This window comes from Anser cygnoides, chromosome 4 (assembly GCF_040182565.1).
Source record: "Anser cygnoides isolate HZ-2024a breed goose chromosome 4, Taihu_goose_T2T_genome, whole genome shotgun sequence".
NCBI classification, from domain to species: domain Eukaryota; kingdom Metazoa; phylum Chordata; class Aves; order Anseriformes; family Anatidae; genus Anser; species Anser cygnoides.
The window spans coordinates 74,831,503-74,858,701 of NC_089876.1; the positions used below are offsets into that span (position 1 = coordinate 74,831,503).

Genomic DNA, 27,199 nt, shown 5'->3' on the forward strand with positions numbered 1-27,199 from the left:
AAGCCTTGTACATTGCTACGTACTGGTTATAGTAATTCTCTGAATCTGTATCCGTGACTGTGACCTGTATCAGCAAAATGACTGGCTAGGGCTGATGCCCTCCCTGTTTCGGCTGGAATGTAAAAGGCAGGCTAAGTGGTGTCATGTGCAACCCACAGCATCGCTCACAAACCCAGGGCTCGCTGCAGGGAGCAGGAGGGCTCTCCAGAGACAGCCAGCCTCAAAGAAGTGGCTTCATAAATCCTGCAGCTGGTATCTCGGGTCAGATGAGCATGTCTCCTGGTACCAGGCTAGATCTGAGGAGAGGATTTCAGTGCAAGTCGGCAGCATCAGGGAAACGTGGAGTTGCTCTGTGCTGGAAGATAGGGAGGGTCACGTGGGAAAGCTCCTATAAAGATTGATTTGAATCAAAGTATTTCAATTACTTGGAAATGAGTGCAGTAGTTGCAAAGCAAGAGCTCAAACTTTCAATTAAGAAGGGAGGCTTTTCTCATCAGCCGTATCTGCGGGAGTTAGCTGGATTCTCCTGCCTTCCTTGGGCCTTTGAATCACTATTAAAATTCTAAGCAGTAGACAAACACAGAGCATAGAAGATAAAACGCCACAATCATTTCAGCCAGAATTTCATTACAGTCCTCCTCTGACTCCTTCGCTTACAATGTTATTCTGTAGGCATCCTTTTGTTGCTTTGCAAAAGGGAAGCTTTTTATAACCTGCAGGAACAGCGGCAGCTTTTAGTTCTGCAGTCAGCCCCAGATACGCTCTAAGTTCGGAGCTCACATCACTTTTAGCTCCGGAGCAAGGGGGGAGCCCCGGCACCAAACACCCCGCAAAGGCCCCTTTGAAGTCCGGGTCCATTGGCAGCCCTCAGTAATTGCATCCCCCAAAACTAACGTTGGTGTTCGTAGCCACCTAATGACAAGTCTCAAGCAGTAATTTCTAGTTACTGTGCTGCCTTCCTTCGGCTTCAGCTTCCTGCAGCTCTGCAGAGCACATTCCCCCTGTCCCCATCCGCTTCCTCCTGTTAACCTTGTCATGGAAAATCTCTCTCAAAACCTCTCTCCTTCTTCCTTGCTGCTATCTGGAGTGCAGCAAACTTTCCTCCAACACAAACACAATCTGAGACAACAAACAGACCGAGAGTTATTACTGCTGACCACATATTTTAATCTTTTGTAGCAATTTCCTTTGCAATCCTGATCAGGCTTTTCAGCATTCATTAGATGCAAGCTCTCCGCAACGGGTCTCTTGTAAAGGGACCGCAAATCCTCCAGCTTTGCATTTCCCTCCCACCGTCTCAAGCAATAGCCATGTGTACCAGCATCTAGTTACTTGCCTGATGCCGGGTTGATCAAATCAGATTTTAAAACCCAGCATCAAAGAGGAGTCTCTTATTCTACCGTGCAGATGTTATTCTTCTGCAAGGCTGCGCAGCTTGTTATAAAGCAACACTGCTTTTAGCAGAATCTCAGCATCTCTTCTTGAACTCACTGGCAGCAGCAGCACTGCTCGAGTTAAAGTGTTTTGGTTTTCTGGTTTAGCTTTAACATCTTTTTGCTGGTTTCTGAGTATCTTGTTTTACAATAGCCTCCTTCAGGCAAGGGAGTCCGGAGCAAAATTTAATCTTCAGAGAGCATAACAAAAGAAATCAGCCTTAGTTACCCAAAGATCATTAAGTAGTAGCAGCTGTTTTTGAGACATTGAATATTTCCAATGAAGCCAGCAAAGCTAAGGCACAGGCTAAGATTTTATGCTGCCGGGGTATATTGTGGTGTACGAGGGAAGGGAGGCAAAAGAGCCAACAAATATTTCACATTGCAGTAGCCAGCATCCTGATCGTACAAGTCACCTGTCATATTACCCCCACACCCCCAATCTCATTTTAAGTTCTAATTTTAGGTGCAACTAACTTTCCAGAACACTTGCTTAATCATCAATATCTATCATAAACTTTTAAAAGCATTTTGGTTTGGGGAGTTGAAGCACGCTTCTGATTTATTACACATCAATTACACGCAAGCTCCTGCGAGCTAGATGAGACTGTTAGGAGGGGTTGTTTGCTGGGGAGTGTAATGAGCAGACAAACTGTCATTTATCATCGTCCCCCACCCTTCCCACAGCAGAAGGACTAGCTTGTTTTCTCATAATCAACCTGGCTGACCCTCAAGTTGTTAAAGCAAATATTACATGTCCTACATGCATGACACTGGCATGCATGCTAGCTCCGACAACTGCATTAGACTCTTAGTATCCCGACTGCTGTCTCTTTCCCCCACCCCACTTTCTGATTTTTAGAGGAAAAGCAGCTGCTTATTCCCCCAAAGGCAGTACAGAAGCATTACCACCGAACACACATTGTGTTGTGTTTTCTTCTGAACAAAACCAGTTGAGTACAGCAGAGCTTAACGCACGGCTCTGCCTTCCTGGCTTTGTGCCCAGCCCTGTCCTCTCCCCTACAGGTTTTGGGGAGGGGGTGGAGGAAGGAGCACAGGTTTCTGTTGTCAGCTGCAATCACGCTTCACGTGCAAGGGCTCGGGCGAACCCACAGGAACCTGACCAGCGCACTGCAAGGCGTTTGTCCCTTCACCTGCACTCCTGACAGCCCAAGACCACCGTGCTTATTAGACATCTGGCTGAAGGACCGGGCTGGCAAACACTTAACACGATCTTCCCAGGTGTGAGCTTGTGGGGTCAGGTCCTCCTCGCAGAGGTGCATATTTAAATCCCCAAACCAGGCACCTGACCCTTTGGAGGCGAGCTCACCTGCTGCCCTCCCAAGGAACAGCGAAGAGTTAAAATGCTCCTGTAATTGTCACTGGCTGTAGTAAAGATGTTTACCTAAGCTGAAACAAGTCCCAGCTATGATTAATGAGTTTCAGATTTGTATGTACTTCCCAGCTCTCTAAATGAAGTTGGGCGCGTACTGTACAGCGGCGAGCTCTGTGCACACTGCTGCTCTGTGCTCCAAAAGCATGACTACGCTACGGATGGACAACCACCGCTTGGTGAAGCGCTATCTCGTGACTGGCTACATGAAGCAGGCTTTGCGGGAACTGACAACGCTTCCTTTAACTTACCCGTCCCTCTACGTCTCTTAATATCCCCAAATATCAAAGGTCTTTCATTAGAGTTTCAAACTCTCTCAAGCCCACTTGGGCTACCGGATACCTCGGGAGACCGTGAACTGATTTGAGCCGGCAGTCAGTGGTGGCGAGTTGCCAGAACGAAGAACAACCGACTGTTTTCAAAGCTTTGAAAATATTTGAAAAGGAATGACAGAGAGAGGAGTGTTGAAGTTCCCTTTAGGACTGTTCAAATACCGCTCTTCCAAGTGTCAGCTGCGGGTGTTTAAAAGTCTTAACGAGACTTAAAACACAATCTGCCGTTTTTTTCCCCGCTCTTTCAGCTTGGCGGCAGTGAATTCTCTGTCTCTTCATGTTGCATCTTGCCATAAAGAGGAAAATTTAAACGGGAGAAAGAATGTGCTTTGAATTATTGGAAATTAAAGGAAAGTAGGAATGGCAGCTCATTCTGGGATTCCAACCCTTTCTCGGCACAGTAATCCCAAATTTTTATCCAGTCCTGTCATGTGGTAGAAGGGAGAAGCCTTCAAGTTAGGACTGTATTTTTAAATAGGAATCCTGCTCGTGAAATCTCAACTTGTTCCTGGTTTCCATTTTATGGAACACTGAAGGGAGATTCCTCAGAAAAGCAAATGCTACAAGCCTCCTCGCAATGAGCCTTCTTCTCTAGGAGCTAACTAAATGCTCCTTGTCACAAAATACGCAAAGTCACCCCCATACTGTCCATTTATTTTTGAATGTTAAACAGCTGTAGGTATAATACAAGTTATTTGGAAGCAAGGATGTAACAGGATAAGAAGGAGCTCTAAAATTGCCTCTGTTTTGTGGAAGAACAAACTTCAGCCTGTAGTTTGATTCCCAGATCAGGATTAATCGTGTTCTTGTAAAGAAAAAACAAAATTTTCTTGTAAAAAAATAAAAAGATAAAATTAGAAGGATGGGGAAGTGGGAGTGGAATTACTGTAGCCAGGAAAGTAACTACAGAAAATCTGATTTTCAAGTCAACCTTAAGACGCTAGGCTCTATCTCCTTGATAAATACTGGCATGATGTGAAGTGGGTGTCTCTTGCCTTTTGATTTGTTTGGGCCCCAGGCCATTTTATCTAAGATTGGTCGATGCCCAAGTTCTTTTCAAACTAGTACGTCAAGTATTCAAAAAGAAAATTTAGCCCCACATCTTCATCTCCAACCTAAAAGCAAAGGGAACGGCAGCAGTATCCGTGCTGCGCATTTTGCTCGGTCAGGGCCGTGGTGAGGCAGCGCCAACTCCCACATTTCTCTCCCAGAGCTGTGCTTTTATCGAGGTTAGATCTTCCACTGCTCTTGGGTCGTCAGCTGGCTCTGGTCATCAAAAACACCTTGTCTTTCATCTCATGTACATCTGGAGAGGCAATTGTAACTATTTTCTCAGATGTAGATTTCAGCACGATAATCCACGCCATTGTTGCGTGTAGATTGCAATAACCCACATTAAAACTTCTCCTGAAGACCACACACAAACGCAGAAAGAAGCTGAATGGCAACTGTAGCTCCAGGGAGCATCTTCTAATAGACCTCTAAAAATGCATTAGATTCTTATCTTCTGTGGTGCCTCAGCAACAGTGGAAGTCAGAAGAGATGTCTGTGCCAGTAGTTTGCAGACTTAAACATATTGAAGTCGGAGGCTTCAAGGGAAGTCTTTAAGGGAACAGCCTCCACTGTAAAGTACTGCTCAAAGTAGTAAGTTGGTTCTGTTGATTTCAATGCGATTTACACCGTCCCTCTCAAACTTAGGGAATAAAACTGTGACTTTAAGTACTGGGGGAGAGCCAAGTTAATTCACACAGGATTTAGAGCGGTTTACAGGCACATATCATAGCTGCTTGTATATCAGACGTCTTAACCCAGGGAAAATTCAGCAAAACGCGGTGTATGCATGAGCCCTCTGAGGAGCAGACCCTCACGTTTGCTTTGTGACCTCGGTGCATCTGGTCCAGGACCAAATGGTGTGGACAGAGATCCACCCAGCAAGGAGATCGGATGTCACAGACTGGCTTGTTTACTCTGTCTGAGAGGGGAGCATTCGTAAGTCTTCAGTTATACAGTGGAAAAAAAACATGGCACAGAAGAAAATATGGCTCTGCAAGTCAGTGGTAGGAAGAGGTGATGTAGGTTTGTTTTGAATGGTAGAAACTTTCTAATAAGTAAGGTTAATGAAGCACTGCGTGTAACTGTGGGTTATCATGCAACCTTCATCAATAGAGACCTTTGAAAACAGGTTGGCTCATCTCCTCAGGCCCCTCACAAACCTATTTTCCCCATTTCTTTACAAGCTATTGGTCTGTAAGTCATACAAGACACAAATAGAAAGAAAGAAAGAAAGAAAAAAAGTCACAAGCGGGCATGAAAACCCCTTTTTAAATCAAATCATGCAATGGTTAAAACAGCGCAACTCTTTCCAAACCCTTGTTTTGGCTCAACTCCTCCATCTTCGCCATCTGAAAGTAAAATCCCCTGGACGAGGCAGGCAGCATCTCGCAGGCGGGCACCTCGCGGCTCGCCGCCCCTGGGGGATCCCCAGCACCTGCCCCTCGGGCACGCTGCAGCGCGCTGCCTGGCGCGGGAGATGCCTGTTGTTTCTCAACAGGCAGGAATCGCAGCTGAAAATCAAGTTTTACTACAGCGTCCCAGCCTAGGTGTGGCGGAGGCATGGAAAAAAAACAGAGGAGGAGTGTGTATAGGGGTTTAATATCGTAAGTGAGGCCAGCAGAGGGGATGAAAGCTATGCTTTGTCAGCTGGGGGCATCAGTCAGAGCGATCCTTGCAGTAATTGGCGCTTGGGACAGTTGCTGTGTTCTCCCCGGCCCCTGTCTCCTCTCGGTTCGGCCTTCAACTTTTGGAGAAGAAATGTTAAGATAACTGCACCTCATCCAAAATTCTGGTTTTGGCAGAACTGGGAGACCCAACAGGATTTCCTATTTGAAGTTCAAAGGATAATAGAAAACAGAGCTGTGGAAACAGGCTTTCTGAGGACGCTGCTGCCTACAACACTTCATTCTCTTCTGTTGCTTTTCTTCCATCCAGATGCCAAACAGGACCATTTTTGTCCCCATTTTCTAATATTACTGACCCAACACGATGAAACGCTGAAATCTTTTAGCAAGTCTTAAAGTCTGCCAGTGGCTCTTCCTTTGGACCCTTACTTCTTTATAGTAAGGGCTGAAGAGAGGCAAGAGAATCTCACCCGTTGCTTCTAGCTCCCAAGGAGGATGCACTCTTTAATCATGAATTGCTCAACTCTGCCGGCAGCTGTGATGAAATCATCACGGATAACCGACCTTCGACTGGTGTCAGGAAGTGATCAACCCAAGAAATCCGTGCTATATCCAGGTCTGAAGCCAGATGGACAAAGATCACAGAAACTGGAAGATAATGATGACACTGACCTCTTGGTAACCTTCCCTAAATGGCAGGTTGATAACATCAAGTGTGTCTTGAGGAATGGTTCAGCCACCAACGCTTGCTTATTCTGGCAAGCTCTCATGCTCCCAAAGAGGCACGCAGCACTACAGAGCTCAGCCAGAACATTAGCAGCTAGCTATTGCTTTCAGATAGCTGATTTTAATCAGCCACCAGTCTCATCATTACCATTTGACACATGGGGTAGCTGAAGTACCCAAGAGGAAGTCACCCCTTGAATTCCACCATTTTTCAAGGAATAAACCGGTCTGAGTATTGATTCGGTGCTTATGCACCAGATAACGCTGCCCACTCCACCTTGCCAGCCTTTACTTGACACACCTACACCTAACGTAGCTGGCTGAAATGAAGAAAAACAGTGGCTTAGTTTTGCTTTTCTCCTCCAACATTTTTCCTGATGTTGAATCCACAATTGTTGGTGAATTGCCACGGTGATGCCCTGCTTGGCTCGCAATTTGAAACGATTTTGCTGGTACAGACTTCACAGGCAGGCATACAAGAGAAGAAACATTTCTGGCTTTGCCCAGGCATAGAAACATCTCTCTCAAAGCATGCTTATTGGAGCATCCCCAGCTTTTGGGGCTCCAGCTCCCACCCCCACACTTTCCCTATTACAATTACCAACTGCAGTGGCTCTTGCAAACAGCAAAGGCAAAAAGGTGTTTTAGGTCAGCTGCCCTGGCTTTGAGAAAGATGTAAAACAGTCAAAGTGGTGCTCAAGAAATTGAGCAATACTGGTCTTAGAGTACGTTTGCATGCCAACTCCCAAGGTTACACCAAACAGGGTGACGGGGAAGCATTACAGCTATGTGCGATGGCCTGTCGGTATAAACCACCTGGATCCAACAAACTTCAACTCTCAGCCACAGAAACGAGCTCACAACCAGCCAGAACAAGAGTAGGTGCTAACCTTGTCTTGAACGTTCTGGTTATTGCAGCAGGAAGGTCTTTTATCACTTAAATCCAGCCTGCTTCCGCAGATGGAGCTTTCCAGAAGCATTTCCAGTCTGGTGCTACTGGGGCGGCATGACGAGTGACTGGAAGAGCTGGGTTCTTCTCTTACAAGTGCTGCATGGTACAGTTAGGTGCAAAGCCTGGGTCATATAAGTGTAAGTGAGAAAAAATAGGAACTGCAGAGCTTGTGAGGTGACATTTTAATTCCTATTTACTCGCATTTCGTATTCCTGAATTCATTCCCTTCGCATAATTGTTTTTTTCCACCCATCCTGTAGAAGCATTTAATTGTCACTCTCCTTGATTTTATGCAACTGTCAGGTAGTGCAGTTTTTCATGCCTGTGTAGGCTTTCTGCAGGACCTGGTCTTGTTGATGGTTATACAATGCAGCAAGGGGAAACCACTGGGCAGACCAGTTCAGCTTTACTCTCTTGCTCTCTGCTTTAAGGTCAAAAATCAACTGATTCAAGTGCTTTTGCGATTAGATCATTGCATCACTGAAATGCAAGCAGTGCTGTCAATAAATTGAAGGGGGGAGAGCACTAGTTGGTTTAAAAATGCATGAATTATGAGGCTTCTAGCTTGGATAAGGTTTAATGAATTATTAATCCTCATATTTCACAAATCCCATGCCCTTCATTCCCTTATGTCTGCTTATATCTATATTCACTAGTCACCATTTTCCCTGTAAATTAAGGATAAATGAGGTAACAAATTTTAACCATCCCACATTTTCTCTCCTATTTGACACAGATTATTCATAGATCTAAATACCAGAGAAGACAATTACATTCATGTAATATGACCTCCTGCAGAATACAGTCACAGAGCCTCATCCAGTAGTTTCTACATTAACCCCATAACTGCTATTTAAAGCCACAGTAAGAAAACAAGATATATATTCATTTTACGAAAAAAATACCATCTTAACTTAAGGACTTCAAGCGACAGAGAATGCACTGCATCTTTATGCAGTTCTTTTTCTTTTTTTTTTTTTCCATTTCTAATGCACTGAATAAATATACTATCCAAATGAAGAGACAGCTGAATGCAGTGCAGAAGGACCCCATTGTAAGCCACAGAGCCCAGCTAACAACAGAGTGTCCTTGTCCTTCTGGGGCCCTCCTTCAAATCTGCAATGCAGTTGCACTGCATTTTCCTCAGCCACCACACTTGCAGTGGGGCAGCAGTGATGCTGGTGGGGAAGAGAGCAAATCCTTAGGGTATGTCGTGGGGTTCAGAGCCTCAATTCACCTTTAGCACGAAAGCAATCTCTATTTTGTAGGATAGCTCTGCTTCGAACAACAACAGAGCAGCTGCCACAGGAATCTCCAGCGAAGGAATCACGTGAGGCAGTCTGCACTCCTCGCTGCCATACCCTTCCACTTCCACTATAGGGAACTTCTTTCAAGCCAGTGAGGGATTTGGGGCTAGACGGCACTGTATTTATTACAACCTACCAGCAATCCTGGCTTGGGAAGAAGCTGTCCTCAAAGGACAAGCCACCCGGAGCGTGGGCAGGCATATTCCTGGCTTTGCCTCTCCCGCTGGTCTCCATGGGGAAGCTTGCTTTGTTTCTCAGTGGGTAAGCACGAAGCACCTTCAGTCCGAAACATATGCGAAATGCTTAAACTATGCAACGGTTTCCATATGTGCAACATTTTATCCCAACAATAATGAAAATGTTTAACTAATAAGAAGCTTTGATGTATTACTTCACCAGCTAGTGATCCGAGTTAACATCTTTTCTCTGTAGTGACTTTTTTTCTCCCAGTGACTAAAGGAGAAAGCTTCTTGCCTACAGGTGTTAACCCAAGGCACACCTGAAACAGAATTTATTAAAATAGACCAGAGAAAAATGACACGCCACGATAACCACACAGCTGTAAACCCTGGTGTTGAGCATCGTAACTGCTTACACATCTTCTTCCAGAATTAAAAAGAGAACACTGACTCTGAGTTAACCAGAAACAATATCACGTATTTTGTGAGTAAGTCCAGAAGATTTCAATTTTTAGTGCTGAAGTTCTTACAGTGAATTGCCTGTGCTCTGATGAATTGCGCTTGGTCTGTTACGGAGGGATTCAGTACTGCTCGGCAGGCGTCAGGACAGAGCTCTGCGTTACAGACTGCTCCTCAGAGAGACCTTAGAGTTAAAACTTGAGACTTGCAATATTTGTCTGCAAGTGGAGCTTTCTGATAATGCTGTGTATGAGCGTCCTTACTTAGGAAGGACAGCAGTTCAGGCTTTAGATCCCTTTGCCAATGGCATGAGCTTCTGAGGAGAGAAGAGGTGCAGTTCTGCAGGGCAGAAAAGCCTCTGAGGAGGTGTACTTCCAACCCAGCTAACCCTAGAAGGGGGAGCCACCGTCTGACATCCCACCTTTCAGTCCTTTCGGGGCCTTGAGTACCCTAACCCAGCATTCCCTTACCTACTTTTTCTGTGGGGTTTCTCGCCCAGCTTTGAAAAGATGGTGCTCCCCTGCAGCAGGTGTTTGTCCAGTCCTTCATCCGAGCCGCTTTGCACTCACAAAGTCCCGAGGTATGGGTGCTGTACAAAATGAGGTATGAATCTCTAGAACTGGCTTAAATTAAAGAAAGATTTTCCATGGGGAAAGCAAACAAACAAACAACAAACCATAGCTAAAAGTACTTTTGTTGCCATAGGACTGCTTGTCACACAGATAACAGTGCCCTCCACAGTCTTTCCGTTTTCCTGTATTGTTAGAGGTGGCAGGAATATGCCAAACTCACCCATAAACCTAAAAAAATCTCCAAGTCTCCTTCAGTGCTTGGTTTCCAATTTGTGCCCCATATGTGGGGAGAAATAGATGTACATACATGGCTTGTATTTGCGAAAGTCAAACAGCGGTGGACTGAATTATAACCTGAATGCATATTGGTGGAATGAGATGCTGATCCATTTGCACAGTAATGTGCTATATTTAAGTCACGCATCGTGGCATCTTCAAAGAGGCCAGTCATAATTATGATGGATTAGACTGCAGAGTCAGTCCTAGATGCAGTAATTGTTTCACAGATGCTGCTGATGTGACTTGAATTTCTAATGAATTATAGCTGAGGAAGAATATGCAGAGCTACTAAATGGTCTGAATAAAATACAGTTATGGGAAAGAGAAAAATGCCTAACTGCTAACTTAGGGAAAGGCAGATCTACTTTAAGGGACAGACATATCATCCCACGACAATGATGAAATGCAAAGACTTCGTATGAATGCAGAGACTTCATAAGGCCCAGCCAGGTCTGCTGAGTAGTAGCATCAAGAATACCTTCACAGTGCCCTAGTTAAAACCAGTAATAAAGGCATGGCTGCCACTTGCCTTTTGCCAGTTTTAAATTACAAATAAGCACTGTGATTGCTTGAGGTACATTTGTGCTAAGATGCAACTCAAGAGGATTGCGAATAACAGAGCGTAGGCAGAGAGACCGAAGTGTAACGTAAAGTCACCACAACCCTAGCTGCATTTTAAAGAACGTAGATCTGGCACTTTTAATCAATGAATTAACTTAGTATTTTGAAGAACTGAGTGACTGTCCTTTGCAATGCCTAAGACCAATGCCTTTTACACCGGAGCTGATCACAACTCAGGGGAATCGGCTGACTCACACCATGAGGTTTTTGAGAATACTGTGAATAATAATCCTTGCCACGCAGCAAAAATAACCTTGTGGTTTTTAAGGGCAGTGTGAACCTAAGACTCTTTTCTGAAGCCCAGATGCATTCCTTCAAGGGGTATGCTAACATTAGACAAGTCAGACAGCCGCCGCTTCTAAACAAAAAAGGTGGTTTTACCTATTTGTAAGAAGCCAAGAAGAAAGATCATCTGGGAATTCTTAGGTGGAATTAAGTTGTAACCCATCTGCTACATCAGAACACGACAAACAAGACAGACATTGAGGGCTGAAGGAAGTTTCTCATGGCTCAACCACACAGACTAATTTTTATTGTTTGTTTTTGAAGAAATATTTTAGAAGCAGTTTGACAGCACAGTGTTAATTACTACAGTTCCTTTTATTTCATTTCTTACTTGTGAAATAGAGCAGCCTACACACTCATGTCTGAGCTGTGGTTCAGCTGCAGTTTCTAGGAATGAAAGGTGTGAAGGCAAAGAATGGTTTTCAAATTAGGCTGAGATCTTATTTTTTGAGACACTCTGGGAGCGTAATTCTGCCGCCCAGCCTAGAATGACACATCAGAGGAATCCTTCTCACACTGCTTTCTCTATAGAGTGGAATACAGTCTCTCTGGGAAAGCTGCAAAGGCTCATCTATTGGGGTGCTTTAAAGCAAGCTTGGGAAATATACCAAAATATACATAGAAGGGAAGGAGCTTGCCTTACCTTGTCAAGAACATAGAGAAGATGGACAAACGTTCTTTTCCGTTGCCATATTCTTAGCTTTCACTTCAACAACTCTTTTTTTTAAGTCCTGATATTTGCAGAGAGAACTTCTCTACTTCCGTCACACACAAGATAAATTCAGTACAGAAAGTAAAGAACTTCAGGAGGTCAAAAGTAAATCTAAGACCTAGTTTGGGATAAGGATGAAGTGAATCCGATTTGTCATATAGGTGCTTGCCAGTCAAAATTTATGTTTGAATTGTCCTGATACCAAAATTAGAGGTGTAAGCAGATGTGCTTCTGCCAGAAGTAATGAATATCAGGCATTAATATTACCTTAAAAAGCGTTTTAGAATCGTATTGCTTAGTTGAGTAAGGGAATACTGTACTAAAAACTGTATAAATTAGATGTTCCTTAGTATCTTTTTTCTTTTTTTTTTTTCATAAGATTAATGTAGGATACATACATAAGCAGAGCAACTGTGATGACAGAAGTTTTTCCAGTGTAGCAGTAACTCCTGTGTAGTGGCAACGGCAGCCACGTGCAGTGCTGGTGCTGAATCTGCAGTCCAGCCAGGCACAGCCTGGTAACGGGGAAGCCTTCGAATTCACATTTACACAAACTAAAAATAAAGCCTGCAGGGCAAAGACATGCATGAGTCCAAATTTTCTGTGTGATCTCACATCTGGAAGACCCTCTGCCAGTCTGTCTTCTGTCATTCGCAACTGTTTGAGAACCATAAAGCCAACAAAGAATAAATTACAAGCAGAGTCAAACAATGGCTTTATGTTAATCAGGATTGTGAATTTTCTGTGAATTGTGAATTTTCTATGAATTATCTCCGTTAACCGGGATCTTGGGAAGATCCATGTGAACAGAATTAGATTGTCGCTATATGGAATTTGTTCACTGCGCATTGTCAGTACTTTCAGCTAAAGAAAAAACTAATTTTATAAATAAAATATAAAGGTTAAAGAAGAAAATAGGACTCCATCTCCAAACAAAGAAGGAGCTTTGAAGCTCAGTTCAAAACCCTAATGCAGAGTTTAAGCCACGCCTGATGTCTATAGTCTAAATTTAAAAGAATACCAACACCTGAAAAAATACCATTTCCATCAAACCTTTCTGAAATCTCTTAATTTGTTTCTATCAACATTATCAAGATGTTGATTAAGTGTAAGAATTCCTACGGATGGCAATCAGGCGAGGCTTTGTCTCATGTGTGGATTGTGCCACTTGCATGGGCTTTTGGAATGCCAGTTTTAAAAGACCTTGTCAGACAGCTGAAGACTGAAAAAAAGGAGGTTTTCCCCTCTAATTGGCAAGCTTGGTGGCAATAATCCTTCAAGTCACACAAAAGGGGTTTGGCACACTTAATCAAATAACAGGATTAGCACCGAGTCTGGGAACCAGGGTTTCTGCATGACTTTCTGCCTTACTAAGGAGAAAAAGCGGCGACAGGGGAGCCTATGCAAATCATTCAAAAGCAGAGTATTTTTTCCACCATTATGAGAGCTCTTTTTGGCAAAACAGCTGTTTGTGTGTTCAATGGGGGTAAGAAACAGGGTCTGTATTTTCACACTCTTTTCATCCTGAAGAATAAACCTGCAATAAGGGGGACGCATGGAGCTGCCAAATCCAACAGGGCAGTGAGCCTCCTCTCAGGTGCGCCCGTGAGCTGCTGTTGCATGTAGAAACCGGTCGGGACGGCGGGTGCAGGAATCAGTAATCTGCTATCTGTTGAGTGAAACTAGACCTGACTTAGTTCTCTCCTGTTTCTTTTCTCTCGCAGATACGTTCAGAGGGTAGCCTTGTGGATGGCCCCGGAGCAGGCCAGATGGAACAGGACAGAACCAACCATGTTGACGGCAATAGATTGAGTCCATTTCTAATACCGCAATCTTCTCCCGTGTGCCAGGCAGAGCCTTCTGCAGTGAAGCTACAGAATGGAAGTCCGGCGACAGAGAGGCCTGAAGTCGAAGTAAATGGAGACCACAAGCGGCTATTCATTAAAAGCAACTACGGAGCGCCCCACGTGAAGGGAAGTCCAAACCACCGCGTTAGCCCTGACCTTTTACAAGAAATGAAAGTATGCTCCAAATATATGCAAAACGGTGGGATTAAACGCACTTTTAGTGAGCCCTCTCTGTATGGACTTCATCAGAGCAAGAAAGTGAAACAAGACAAAGAGGTGAACGGAGAAAAAGCTGAGCCAGATGATAACTATGAAAAACCAAGCGTCTCCAATTGTTACAGTGAGAAGAAAGCCGAGAGCTTTACAGGACAAGAAAATGAAGCCTCAGAGTTGATACCGTCTACAAGATACAACAGTGGTGGTTCTGAAAACCCTCATGACCTCCTGATTCAGAATGAGCAGGAGCGGGAAAATGTTCATTGCCACAACAGGGACATTGTCTTACTACTTAAGAACAAGGCGGTGCCAATGCCTAATGGTGCTACAGTTTCTGCCTCTTCCATGGAAAGCATGCATGGTGAACTCCTGGAGAAAACACTGTCTCAATATTATCCAGAACATGTTTCCATAGCAATGCAGAAGAACACATCTCATATCAATGCCATTACCAGTCAGGCTACTAATGAGTTGTCCTACGAGACAACGCATTCATCCCATACCTCAGGGCAGATCACTTCCCCACAGACCTCAAACTCTGAGCTGCCTCAAGTGCCAGCTGTAGTGGTTACTGAGGTCTACAATGCAGAAGACTCCAGTAAACCACCTGTATTGCCAGGTAGCTGTTCGCTTCAGAAACCAGAACTACAGCTACAGCAACAGATTCCAGGCTATGATACACACCAGTTATCTGTAGGAAACAGTACTGTTCGTGGAAGTGTAGGGCAGGTTCCCAACCAAGACCTCTCTTTAAGTTCCAGCAGTAACCTGCAAGCTCAGAACACCGCTCTGGAAAGGTTTTCTGAGCAAGCAGAAAATAATGGTGCTTTCTTTAAACAGAACTCAATGTTTCATAAAGATTCCTCCACTCCTCCTGCTCCAGAAATGAACAGCGCGCTGTCCGGCGTGGCGCGAGAAGGACGCCACTCCTATGACAACAGCGGCGAGGAAACTCTTCCTGGAGAGATCGAGAACGAAGGGCAGCAGCAGGGACTGGTGCCAGAGAGTCCCAACCTCAGCCAGCAGCAACTTCACCCTCCGCAAAGACTTCCGCAGCAGGTGCCAACGTCACAACAAGATGTCAGCGAAAGCAATCCCCGAGCTGCTGCGGCCGCCTTGATTCAGCAGCACCCAGAAGAAATGCCGCCACCGCCAGAGCCTCCCCTCCAAAGCCTGCAGGCGTGCGGAAGTGACGGTGAGTTGCCACAATGCTGTCAGCATTTCCCAGGACAGAGAGAACCCGAGATTCCTCCTGACAAAGAGAAGGACCAAGCGAAAGAGCCTGTGCAACAGCCTCAGCGTTACTCGAAGCCGGCCTGGATCGAGTTGGTTTCCACGCAGTTCCGCCAGGGAGAGCCTCCCCACAAGCCCAGCGAAGCGTTACTCCGATCAATTCTTCAGTTCCAGGCAAACACACCCGAAACAGCCTATACAAAGCAGTATGCTGGAAGTCCTGATGCATTAAAGGGGCCGTCGGGACAGCCCCAGAGCCAGAAGATAATGCAACAGGAACAAATTCCCCCGCTGTACAAAAGCGAGACCTCCCAGCTGCAGCCGCATCCCACAGCTGACCCCCAGCTGCTGTTCCAAAAACACTCGCCGCAGCCCCAGCTCGCCAAGATGGATCCCTCCCGCAAGTCCCAAGTGCAGCAGCACCCTGCGCAGCAGCTCCATTTCCAGCAAAGACCTGAACAACCAGCCGAACAGCCCCTAGGGGCCCCGCTGAAACAGCAGCACTTGAATCCCCCGCCAGGGGAAAGCGAGCAATTCTTGCATTCGCACATTTTGCAACAGATGCTCCAAAAGCAGGCACAGCAGACCCAGCTGCTGTGCAGTCCGCAGCTAACCCCCAGCCAGCAACAGGCTCCGCAAGTGAGAAGTAAAGAACCGCCCCAAGCCGTCTCCCATTCCCAAAGCACCCTGGAGCAGCAGCTAGACAGGACATCCTTCAGCCAGCTTAAAGCAGATGAGTGTTTTCAAACTGGGAATAAGTACATGAAACCGGCTGCCTTCCCGCTGCACAGCCCTCAGCTGGGGCTAGAGCAGGTACAGAGCGTGAACAACAAGGCTCCCCTCTACAGTCAGAAAGCAAACGCCGGTCTGCAGCACCCCTGCCCAAACAACGTGCACTTGATTTCTGAGAAGAAGGAAAACGCCGCGAATGTCGAACGCTTTGGGGCCAAGAAAATGCAGGACTTGCAGCACGTGCAGTATTTTTCAAACAACTTGCCCCCCAAGCAAGATGTGAATCACTGTTTTCAAGAACAAGAGCAACAGACACAACAAGCTTCGGTGATACAGCTGCCGCTCCAGCAGACACAAGGCTACGGGGGCAGCCTGAATCAAGAGCTCCCCAGCCACCAAGCCCCGCAGATGCCCCAGCGGTACTTACCACACAGCCAGCAAACTCCCCCGCACGCCCCAGAGCAGAGAGGCTGTCATCTGCAGACCCAAACCCAGAAGGATTTTCAAAAGCACGCTGCCCTAAGGTGGCATCTCTTACAAAAACAGGAGCAACAGGCGTACCAGCAACCCAAACCCGAGCTCGGCCCCAGCACAGCACGCAAGCCTATCAAAATTGAGGCTGGCACAAAGCCTAACGTCTGCATGCGTCCATCAACTGGACAGCTAGAAAACAAAATGTGGAAAAAAACAATTAAACAAGAGAATCAGCACTTCGGCTGCGAGAACATGCAACAAAAGAGCATCATTGAGACAATGGAACAGCAGCTAAAACAGATACAGGTCAAATCACTGTTTGATCACAAGACTTTTACTGTCAAATCACCTAAACATGTGAAGGTTGAAACAGCAGGCCCTATTACCATCCTATCGAGAAACACCTGTGCTGCAGAATTTGACACTCAGACCCCAATCTCAGAACAACAAGCAAACTCATCTGCTGAGAAAACCCCGACCAAAAGAACAGCTGGAACTGTTCTCAATAATTTTTTAGACTCACCTTCCAAGTTACTGGATACTCCTGTAAAAAATTTATTGGACACACCTGCCAAAACCCAGTATGACTTCCCATCTTGCAGCTGTGTTGGTAAGTGCTGAGAGGTGTACTAAAAGCATACTAGTTCACAGCAGGGAAACTAGCCTTTGAGTTCAGATTGCAGGGGTTAGTCGGGTGTTTTTCTTGGAGGTTGGGCTTTTTGTTTTTCAGAACAGCAACTAGTAAAGACTTACAGCAATTTTTCTACATTTACGCCTGCTCCACTTAGCCAACCCTACACGTGGGCCCTTGCTCAGTATTTCATAGTTACCTACCTGCTTTTACAGTCAGAAAGCTTGTGGACGGTAACATATCCCCTCACTCCCATTCTCCTTAAGCAGCAGACATGTAATAACAACACGCTGATAAAAAGTAGGTCACAACTTTATAATCTAATGTATTTGTCAAGGCTAGATATAGTGTTTATAAAACACGTCTTGGGTCCAAAACTTACGATCCTTACTCCATTTTTTGCTCTAGCAGTGAGACTGTTGAAGTTTGCCTCAGTAAAACCTAAGCAAAGAAGGAATGCTAGATTATTCCTCATTTGTCGCAAGAGTTTATCGCCCTGTTGACTCACTTGTCTACTGCATGGCTAAGCAGTTTCTTAGAGGAGCCATACAAGCAGCAAGGGGGACCCTTGGTATTTCTTCACAGCACACCCAGTCCCCAGAAGCAGAAGAATTGAGCAGAGGAAAGAAAAGCACAGCATCAGGCAAGGCCCTGTACCCCAAGCTTTCATACACTGGCACCACACGTGGCCAGGCATTTTCAGACTCTACCACAGGATAAATTATTCAGACTGAAGCAAAAGGTGCAAGTGCTTCAGCACCAACCAAGAGAAAAGTAAAACCTTTGTTGTAAGTTTCACTTACTGGCCCTAACAGCCTGGGATTTCACACCAACTAAAAAAGGAGAGTTGAAGCAATGCTCCTCCAAAACTGCAAAATGGACCTTTTTGTCTTTTCAAATGCCTGGGGCTGTATCTCAGAGATGCTCCATGGGAGCAAAAAGAGAAAGTAATGGATTTTCAAAGCTCCCAGGAAGGAAACTAGAAGCCAGTTCCTTGCTGTTCCTTTTTCTTTTCTAAGAAATAACCTATAACATGTAGAGTTTTTTTTTTAACCCTAAAATTGTTTTGGTTTGGTTTAAGACCATTCTCCAATGCAGTTGGCAAAACTTTTTTCAGGCAATGATTTCGGTTTTTTTTTGTTTTGTTTTGTAGCCAGTACTGCAGCTGCTAACTAAGCAAGAAGAGCTTATTTTCCACTCACGTTTTAACTCTTCGGTCTTAGCAGACCCTTTAGGAAATAAAGGAGCATGAAACCCAGATCCTGTCCTCTTTGAAGACCCCATTGCTACAGAGTCATTGATAGAGCTTATTGTTCTTTCCTGTCAGTATTACTTTTTAAGGAGATGCAAGTTAAACCATTTCTCCATCGACACGTTCAGGTTTATAGCATGCCTTCATCATGCTTCCAGAGGCTGTACGCCGAGAGCAGCATCACCTCTCTCAGCCTCTGGAGTTAGCATCCCAGAGAGCCGGCCCTCAGCCACGTCAGCACAGCCCCACCTGCTCTCCTGCACCTCAGCAGAGCCCGACCATTTCCCTCGTGCTCCTGGAGCCTGCCTCCCCGTATCAAAACAAACGCACGGCATCTGCTGTGAATGCTGGCATGGTCCTACCTACACACACACAGAACTGAGGCCACGTTCTTAGCATGCAAGCAGTTTGAGTAGGCCTTGTGCAGGATTTCTTTCGGCAAACTTGCTTTTTTCATTTCACGGAGTCTTTTTGTGGGTGGCAGAAATTCTCTGTGCAACCTTAACAGCCACTTTCTCAAGCTGTAGGTTCCTATATAACATATCTGCTGAAAAACAAGTACTGTACAGCTTACTAATGTCAATATTTACCATTGGTATCCCATTTATCCTCCTTTCTAGATATTGGGAGAGGAGGAAGTGGGAGAAAGAGAAACAATCATTCAGTGATAACGGGAAAATGCCTTTTGAATTTCAGTGTAAAGCCCGAGATGTGAAACAACTGTTTGTGCTAGCAAAAAGCAAAGCACACAGTCCATATCATGGCTATTTGCAGAATTAGCCACGTGCTTTGCATGTTTTGTACAAATTTCGTGGGCGTACTTTAAGACATAAGTGTTTGAAAACTGACCCGAGACCCAACAGCAGTATTCTAACCAGCTAGATGTAAGTTTTGCAATGTGACTTTTTTACGTTAAAGAATTAAGCTTCAAAGTAATAACTTTTATTTTGTTTTAAACAGAGCAAATTATTGAAAAAGATGAAGGTCCATTCTATACCCATCTAGGAGCCGGTCCTAATGTGGCAGCTATTAGAGAAATCATGGAAGAAAGGTAATTAGTGCAAAGGCACGGGGCAGATTAACGTTTATCCTTTTGTGGATGTCAGAATTTTTCCAGCTTTTGCACATAAAGAAATAAACAATTGCAAATCAAGTAATTACTTGTAGGCTTAGCTCCCCCCGTGTTGCCAACATGACGCGCTGTGCTATTCACCAGAGAGTCACAATATTTGACAGGGCTAATAGTCAGCTGGCTGGCACGGGCTGCGCGCTTTGAGACCGACGCCAGCAAACCCGAGCAGGAACAAGTATTCACCAGGCTGCCAAGCAAGGCAAGGCAGCTGGCAATGGCTCTCAGAGCAGGCACGGACCTGGTGTTCCCTCTGCATACAAGGACGCCAAGGTGGGAGGAGGACGGAGGGCAGGATACCAGACTCCAAAATTCTCTCTCTCCTTCCCGCCCGCCAATTATTAAGTATATAGTACAACCCTAAAGGACTAAACCTAACTCAGTCACTTCCAGAGGTGTGGAACAAGGTTACTAGATAGGATTTCAGCCCAAGAATCAAGAATTAGGTTTGTGACAAAACATCCCTCTCCCTCGGAGCATTGCACAAAACCAGCCTTATCTCAGCTGTGGATATTCCTGCATTGCGTTGCATCCTGTAATGTATATGTTACCCACAGTCAAACCCAGCAAGGGATTCTGAATGGTTCATAATGGATATGTGATCTACGCTATTTAGACAAATGTAAAAGTGCAAAATCCACCGGCATTTCTAAAATATGAATTAAAAACTCTTCACACAAAAGTGACTTTGGCACTGTGGATTCTGCATTACTTGCAGGTTTTGGAAAGCATGGACAGTAAAGGCCAGGTTTTTAGTGGTATCTGGGAATTCAGTTCCTTTCTGAACAAACAAGCAAACAAAAGCTCCCCAGTAAGTCTGAGACAGATGGGAATTTGATTTGTTAATACCTTAAAACTCTGAACACCAAAAGCAAATAGGTGTCTGTGCAGCGCTCGTCTTGAGCTAAGGAGAACGGTTTCTCAGCAGGGTCTGCCAGCTTGTGCTCATCACTGCGCGGCCATGGACCATTAATGGCATATTAAATCCTTAGGATTATCTCTAAGTGATTAGTCCTAAGGTCCTTTCTCTTAGCACCTCCTTCCCTGTAACTCCTGGGCAGGGCTTGCCCCACTACTTGTTTTCAGCTTTGTGAGCAGCTCAAATGCATGTAAGCTGCACAAATCAGCTGCTTCTTGGGAAGGGGGAGTGAACGCTGACCCTCCTGAGAAGCTTCTTACAATTTACCTCCAAGGCTCTAATTGACTGTTTAATTCTTTAATATTCACAAATAGTACATGAAACAGGAAAGTCATTTGTGTCATCATGTCAATTATTAGAGATGAAACTTTTTTCATTTCTTGACTTAGGAATGTGATTTTCCATCCTTAATACCGACCTTGTCTTTTTTTCCTTTTCCCGTCCCATTAATTTCATTTTATGTTGGCAGAAGGAAATCCTGAGAGATTACAGATAACATATGTATAGCCAGCCAGGTTCAGCAGAGTCTAACAGAAACTGCTTGAACAATGGCAAGCTTACAACTGTTCATATTGCATGAACTGTGTGATCCCAGGACAGAAGAACTCCAGAGCTCCTTCTTGTTAGCTAATTTTGTATCCCTAAGGAAAAAAAAAACACTCTAAAGAAATTCTCAAGCACGTGTGTACAGTTGGTGACATTAATCACAACCTAAGCACTGTTAAACTATCTTCCCATGAACATGAATTGACTTTTAAGGTATTAGCACTGCCAAACAAACCAGGATTTGAATTGATACTGATAGTTGATATTTTAGCTACACTAGTTTCTTGCAGAATCCATGGTGGATACATATTTTTTACCTCTTCCTTCTCCCAGTCCCTACTTCATGCTAAGTGAATTTTGCTCCCATTTTGAAGCCAGTGAGCTCTGGACTGAAAGCAAGCATGACAAACATCAGGCACAAATTCTTCTGTGACACTTGAAGAGATGTGAGACAAAGTCCATTTCATCTGCAGTGCTCAAGATAGATCGATAGTGGCATCCACACAGTTGTCCTGCAATCCAGATCAGCAGACTGATAGAAAATGTTAAGATTGAAAAATGTTTATGTGGCTAATTAAAGAAACAAATGTATACTAACATCCAAGACTAAGTAGGAAAAAGTGATCTAACAGTTGCCTGCAGAACATGTGTAGTACGACCTGATTTTATTTGTATAATTTCCTGTGACACTGAAATTTCACAATGAGATCACATCTAAAAGTATTTTTCATTTCCTTTACACGACAGAAGTTTTAAATACAAGTAATTTGCTCTTAAATATGTCACCAAGATTTTAGTGCAAAAACAAGAGGGATGAAAGGTCAAAAGTTCTCAAAGCAGCTTTAAATGGCTGTGTAACACGAAGGAACTATCTTGATTGCTCCATAGGTAACAGGCAAAAAGCAGGAACATTGTGACTTAGTCCCCATGCTTGGTTATATATATAAAAAAAAAAAAAGCAACACCAATGAGAGCAGCAGATACACGAAAGGGAGCTGGAGGTGGAATTTGCCCAGTCCCTGAAACGCAGCCAAGTCAGCACCGAAGCTGGATCTGCAACTTTGCAGCCACTGAGGTCTCTAACACGCAGGCTTCGAGCAGCAGCCTCACCTCAGCCCGGCATGCTCTTGGCTCAGCAGGTGGGCACCCCCAGCTGCAGCAGCCCTGGGGCGAGAATAAGCTCAGAAAAAGCTCAACAGGTCTGATGCTTGCTGTTAATTCAAGACTTGCTTCACTTAGCATTTGCCGTATATTTCCACCTGGTCCATCAGAGGACATAGGAAGCGGATCTCATTTGTTCTGAACAGCTCTGGGGCTCAGTTCTGCCCTGACTGCATCGTCACCTCGACTCAATGCTACAGCAGGAGTCGAGCTTGCCTGCCTTTATCCCAAAAAGACACACACAAATGGCATCATTTGAGGGCACCTTGTGATCCTAATTCAGTATAGAAGTCTGGCAGAAGTAAATAAGTAACAATTTATGACCGGATGACAAAGTAAAGGAAATAGATATGAAGCAAATTAATCATGGCTTAACTGATTCACACTGTATCTAAGCCAGAAACAAGCACAGAAAATTAATAGTGTGACTACTGCATGCCAGCTGTTCCATGACAACTTAATTATATAAATTTCAGAGTGATAACTTAAAATTTAACCCAGAAATTAAAGAAAAAATGTAAGTTTCCTTCCCAAAACAGAGAGACTTCAAGTCCACTTTTCAAAATGTCATCTATAACAACTTCTCCAGAGAAACAGTTAAAAGGTTTGGGGATATTAATGTGTTACAGATAATTTTCACTCCGCTGTGATGTATTAAAGCCATTTGCCTCTTTTAACATATTAATTCACCACCATAATAAAATCAGCCAGATAAACTGCATTGCACACCCTTCCCTGTAATTCCTAGTATTTATTTTTTAAGATAAGACTGGTGAATGTACTCCATCTTTTAAGTGTTTGTGCAGAACCAAATGAATCTGCTTATTGTACGTGTTTTTGTTTGTTTAAGATTTGGACAGAAGGGTAAAGCTATAAGGATTGAGAGGGTTGTCTACACTGGGAAAGAAGGCAAAAGTTCTCAAGGATGTCCTATTGCTAAATGGGTAAGTGATGTCCACAAACGTTAATGCTAATCTAGGTCAGTGTGATGGTTCCTGTACGCAGCCAGCAGTGACGTCCTTCTGTTAGTTGACACTGGGGAACTTAAAATAGCTCACCACAGGGCGCCCGCAGCCCGTTCCCACCACTGTCTCTCACACTCCATTTACTTGAGCTGCATGGAAAACAGCAAGAATAAAATTTGGCCTGAAGGTATGAAAACCTGAGAAGGAAGGCAGTTAAACTTAGATTTAAGATCCATGACTCCAGCCATTCTCTCTGCTGTTTAATTTTACCTACAAATAAGTGCAGTAAGTACACCACGGTGATGTTTTTAAAACGCACTCCCAGTTGGAGAGAGGTATTAGTACACCCTCTTAGCAAACACTGCCTTACTTTGGCACAAAGTACTGAGTGGTTTGGGTAGGCTGGGGAAAGACGGGATGAGGAAAAACTGATATATGATTATAAGTGTTTACGCATGCCAGACTGCACCTTTGTACAGAAATACCCGCAGTAGCCCAAGCACTGAGAAGCAGGGACACTCTTACTTGAGCCGTGTACTGCTTTCCTCTCATTGCCATAACGTTTCTGTGAGTCAGGGCAGGCAAGGCCACAAAACAGAGTGGCTGGTGACAAGATTAGCTGTTTAAGCATGGTAGGAAAAGGGAGAGAGCTCCCTTGTCAAGCCATTGAGTCTCTTCCTCAGCTGCCTTCCATCCCCCGCATGGCTCCTGCATTAAGTGCAGGTGTCCAGCAGCCAGCTCTGCACAGGTAGGCACCTCACTGCTCCATTCCTTTTGCCTCCTAATCCAGCTTGGTCGCTCATACCATAGTGCAGATTCAGGAGAATATTTCTGCTAAATCAGAGCATGGGGGATACCGTGCACAGCTGGTTTCCACCGCCATGCCATCAGTCAAGACACTCAGAGCTTCATTAGAGAGAAGGGGTTCATGCCCTGGCCCCTATCAGTAGAGGGGACGAATGGTGCAAGTTGCCAGAAACAAAGAGGAGGAGGGAAATAGAAGTAACCTCCCCCCACGCACACTAGTGCTGAGGTTTCCTATTCTCTTACTCTTCACATTAAGAAATGCATTGTTTGTGTTGGGGCTCCGGGGGTGTGTGTTGCTGTGCATGCAGGTAGTCCGCAGAAGCAGTCAGGAAGAAAAGCTACTCTGCTTGGTGCGCGAGCGAGCGGGCCACACGTGCGAGACGGCGGTGATCGTGATTCTCATCCTGGTCTGGGAGGGAATCCCGACAAGCCTGGCCGACAAGCTGTATTCTGAACTCACCGACACCCTGAGAAAGTATGGCACGCTCACGAACCGGCGGTGTGCCCTGAACGAAGAGTAAGTGACACAAAGGGTTTGCTTCAGCCGGGGACCTGGCATCTCCACTTGCTCTTTTCCCATAAACACACATAGCTTCCAAACCGTTTCAGACAGTCGGAAAACCCACGAACCTTTTGAGGAGAGCAAAGCAAATGTTTTTAAAAAGTAGGGAAAAAACATCTTCCCAGAGTTGTGAAGCCTCGCTGTGTATTTAAAGGAAGATGATTTAAAAGAAGATCGCAGCTGGGCCCAGGAAAGCAGACACCTTGAAATGAAAACTAGGTGCATTAAATCATACCGTATGCCTACAGAAGCTAGCCTGAATCTAAAGAAATTACACTCTCTTTTTCCATGTCTTTCTGACAGCAAGGAACATTTAGATCAAAATAACGTAGCTATCACTGCATTTCACATGCTTTGGCTTCCTGGGTACAGTTGTATTTCGGAAATCTTTGCCAAATGCTTGTCAGAGAGCTCCAGTCTTGCAGTGCCAGCAGCATACGCCCTTCCAGGTACCATTAGTGAACTACCTGCGAAGGCTCCATGCAGACATACACTCTTTTGAGCTAACCCAGGTTTCTCAGATAAATATAGGAAACTTGCTTTCCAACCACGCAACTACTCGTTGCAATAAATTCCTCTGTTACAATGCGTATGACTCCCTCTTCCATTTCCTCCTTATTTACCGATGGAAGAAGATCCAGGACTGGTGGTTCCCTACATCACTGGCAGAACGCCGACACTCGCTGTAGGAGCACCCCGGGGTGACCCTTCTGCTGCTAACAACTGTGTTCTCTTCTTCTTTAGACGGACCTGTGCATGTCAAGGGCTGGACCCTGAAACTTGTGGTGCTTCATTTTCCTTCGGTTGCTCCTGGAGCATGTACTACAATGGTTGTAAGTTTGCCAGAAGCAAGATTCCAAGAAAGTTTAAGCTGATGGGGGATGATCCAAAAGAGGTTGGTGTCCATTTCTAAAATGAAAATGTGCCTCATTTGCAAGGAAATGTTTTCTGTCACTCTGCAAATAAGAGATCCAGTGCAAGAGAGCAGGGGGGCAGAGCCCTGCTTGAATCGCATGCATGTAGGGCCATTAAATAACTGCCAGTCAGAGCTGATTGATTCCAGTCACTGAGCCAGCTGAATTGACTGTCCAAATTCTGACAGCTGGTAAAAGCCCTGAGACTTGAAACCATGTTTGCAGGCTTTCACAATTAGAAGAAAGGGCACGGCCTGAATAATTGTGCCCGTATTAGGCCTGCAATCGGGCATTCCCCAGTGGCAGAGTGGAAGGTTTACCAGCTGAAGGCGTATAACGTTGCAACTGGGAACCAGAGCAGACTGCACGGAGACTAATGTGGCGAAACTCTGAGAGTACAATAGGAATAAGAGGATAGGAAGCCTCGTTCTACATACAGTCTTGCCCCACTGATAGTTTCCAGACCGGGCTCTGTGTTACAGCAAACTGGCAACCATTTAAAACGAGTCAAGAGTAAAACTGCATCGACCTTAGCTTGGACACAGGATATCTCTGAAGGTATGATTGCAGCGAGTCCTGGTTATTCATGTGTCTGGGAGGCTCTAATGGCCTAGCTTGGTTTTTGGCATGCACGTGCAAATTTAGTCCCTAGTCTGCTGCTCATATACTGATGCATAGGTCCAGAGCTTTCACTATATTCTGGGATCTTACGCAAACCCAAACATTTCTTGTACATGATCAGAGAGTCAGGCATGCCCGCATGCTATGGCCTGTGCTGAAAATAGCACACTTTATTTAGAATATCATCGTAATTACCATATAGTTTTTCCTCCCTGCTGCTCCTCTGTGTCCCCCAGAATTACAAAATAGCTCTCCTTCAATCATATTGTGGTACAAAGCCTTCTTTATCATAGCTGCAATCCTAAACCCCCTAAATTTTCTAAGCTGGATACCTGGCCAGAGCTCACCAGGGCACTCTTCCAACTTGCATTCCTGGATTTGCTTCCATGCAAGCCAGAGCTGGGCAGAGAGGATGGTTTTACCCTCCAGTCCTGTTCCCGAAGGCAGGGGCACACATCCAGACAAGGGTCTCATAGCGTAGACTCGGTTTATAGGTGGTACAGACAACACAAATAGGATCCTCACCAATAAATGCTCCAAGTTATGCTTACAAATGGTAACCTGCAGGCCATACAAAAGGTCACAGCAAGATGTTCTCTGACAATTTCACAGTGTCATTTTGGAGTCCCAAATTTCAGTTTTAGGAGGAGATACAAAACTTTAATGTACCAAACGTCTCTCTGTCAAACCCATAGGTTTTTCACACCTCCATGAAATATACAAACTCCTAAAAGCAAGTACACCGCTCCATTATGCCACTGTTCTCTGTGTATTTGAAATGAAAAATAAGGGCCTCGTATAAGCAAGGTCTTGAATTTGGAATTCTCTTCCTGAGAGGATGGGGAGCAACTCTGGAGTGTGTTACTGGAGTACTTCATTTTTAAAGAGCCCTTCATTTTGAGAGCATGTACATCTCCTTACAGAAAGATGAAATGTGGTCACTCCTACCTGCATAGCACCAACTCCTAGGCATGTCCACAATTCTTGATTGCTTAAGGACTGGGAACTTTTTGAAGTCTGATGTATTACAATAATTTTAAATTGCTGCATGAAAAGACAATTTAAATATGTTGAAGTGCTGTTATCACAGTGTGTAAAACCCTTAAATTGGCCAGATTAACTTGATGGAGCATTCAGATATTATTCCTCTCAAGCTTTCTAAAGAGTATTATTTTCCCAAAACTCCAGTAGAGAAAATAATGAGGGTCATCATGCTTGGACCTAAAACATCTTCATATTGAAAAATTATAAATTCTTTTTAA

At 44.7% G+C, this 27,199-nt stretch overlaps 1 protein-coding gene across 2 annotated transcripts in view; it reads left to right on the top strand.

The window, feature by feature from the left end:
- The window catches only part of TET2 (tet methylcytosine dioxygenase 2), a 69,953-nt gene that overhangs the window by 35,010 nt on the left and 7,744 nt on the right, over positions 1-27,199 (top strand). For both annotated transcript variants that reach the window (XM_066996828.1, XM_013195734.3), the window contains exons 2-6: positions 13,653-17,040; positions 19,274-19,364; positions 22,919-23,012; positions 24,149-24,357; positions 25,147-25,297. In XM_066996828.1, coding sequence (XP_066852929.1) covers positions 13,698-17,040; positions 19,274-19,364; positions 22,919-23,012; positions 24,149-24,357; positions 25,147-25,297 — 3,888 coding nt within the window. In that variant the 5' untranslated portion in view covers positions 13,653-13,697. The remainder of the gene's footprint in view (positions 1-13,652; positions 17,041-19,273; positions 19,365-22,918; positions 23,013-24,148; positions 24,358-25,146; positions 25,298-27,199) is intronic.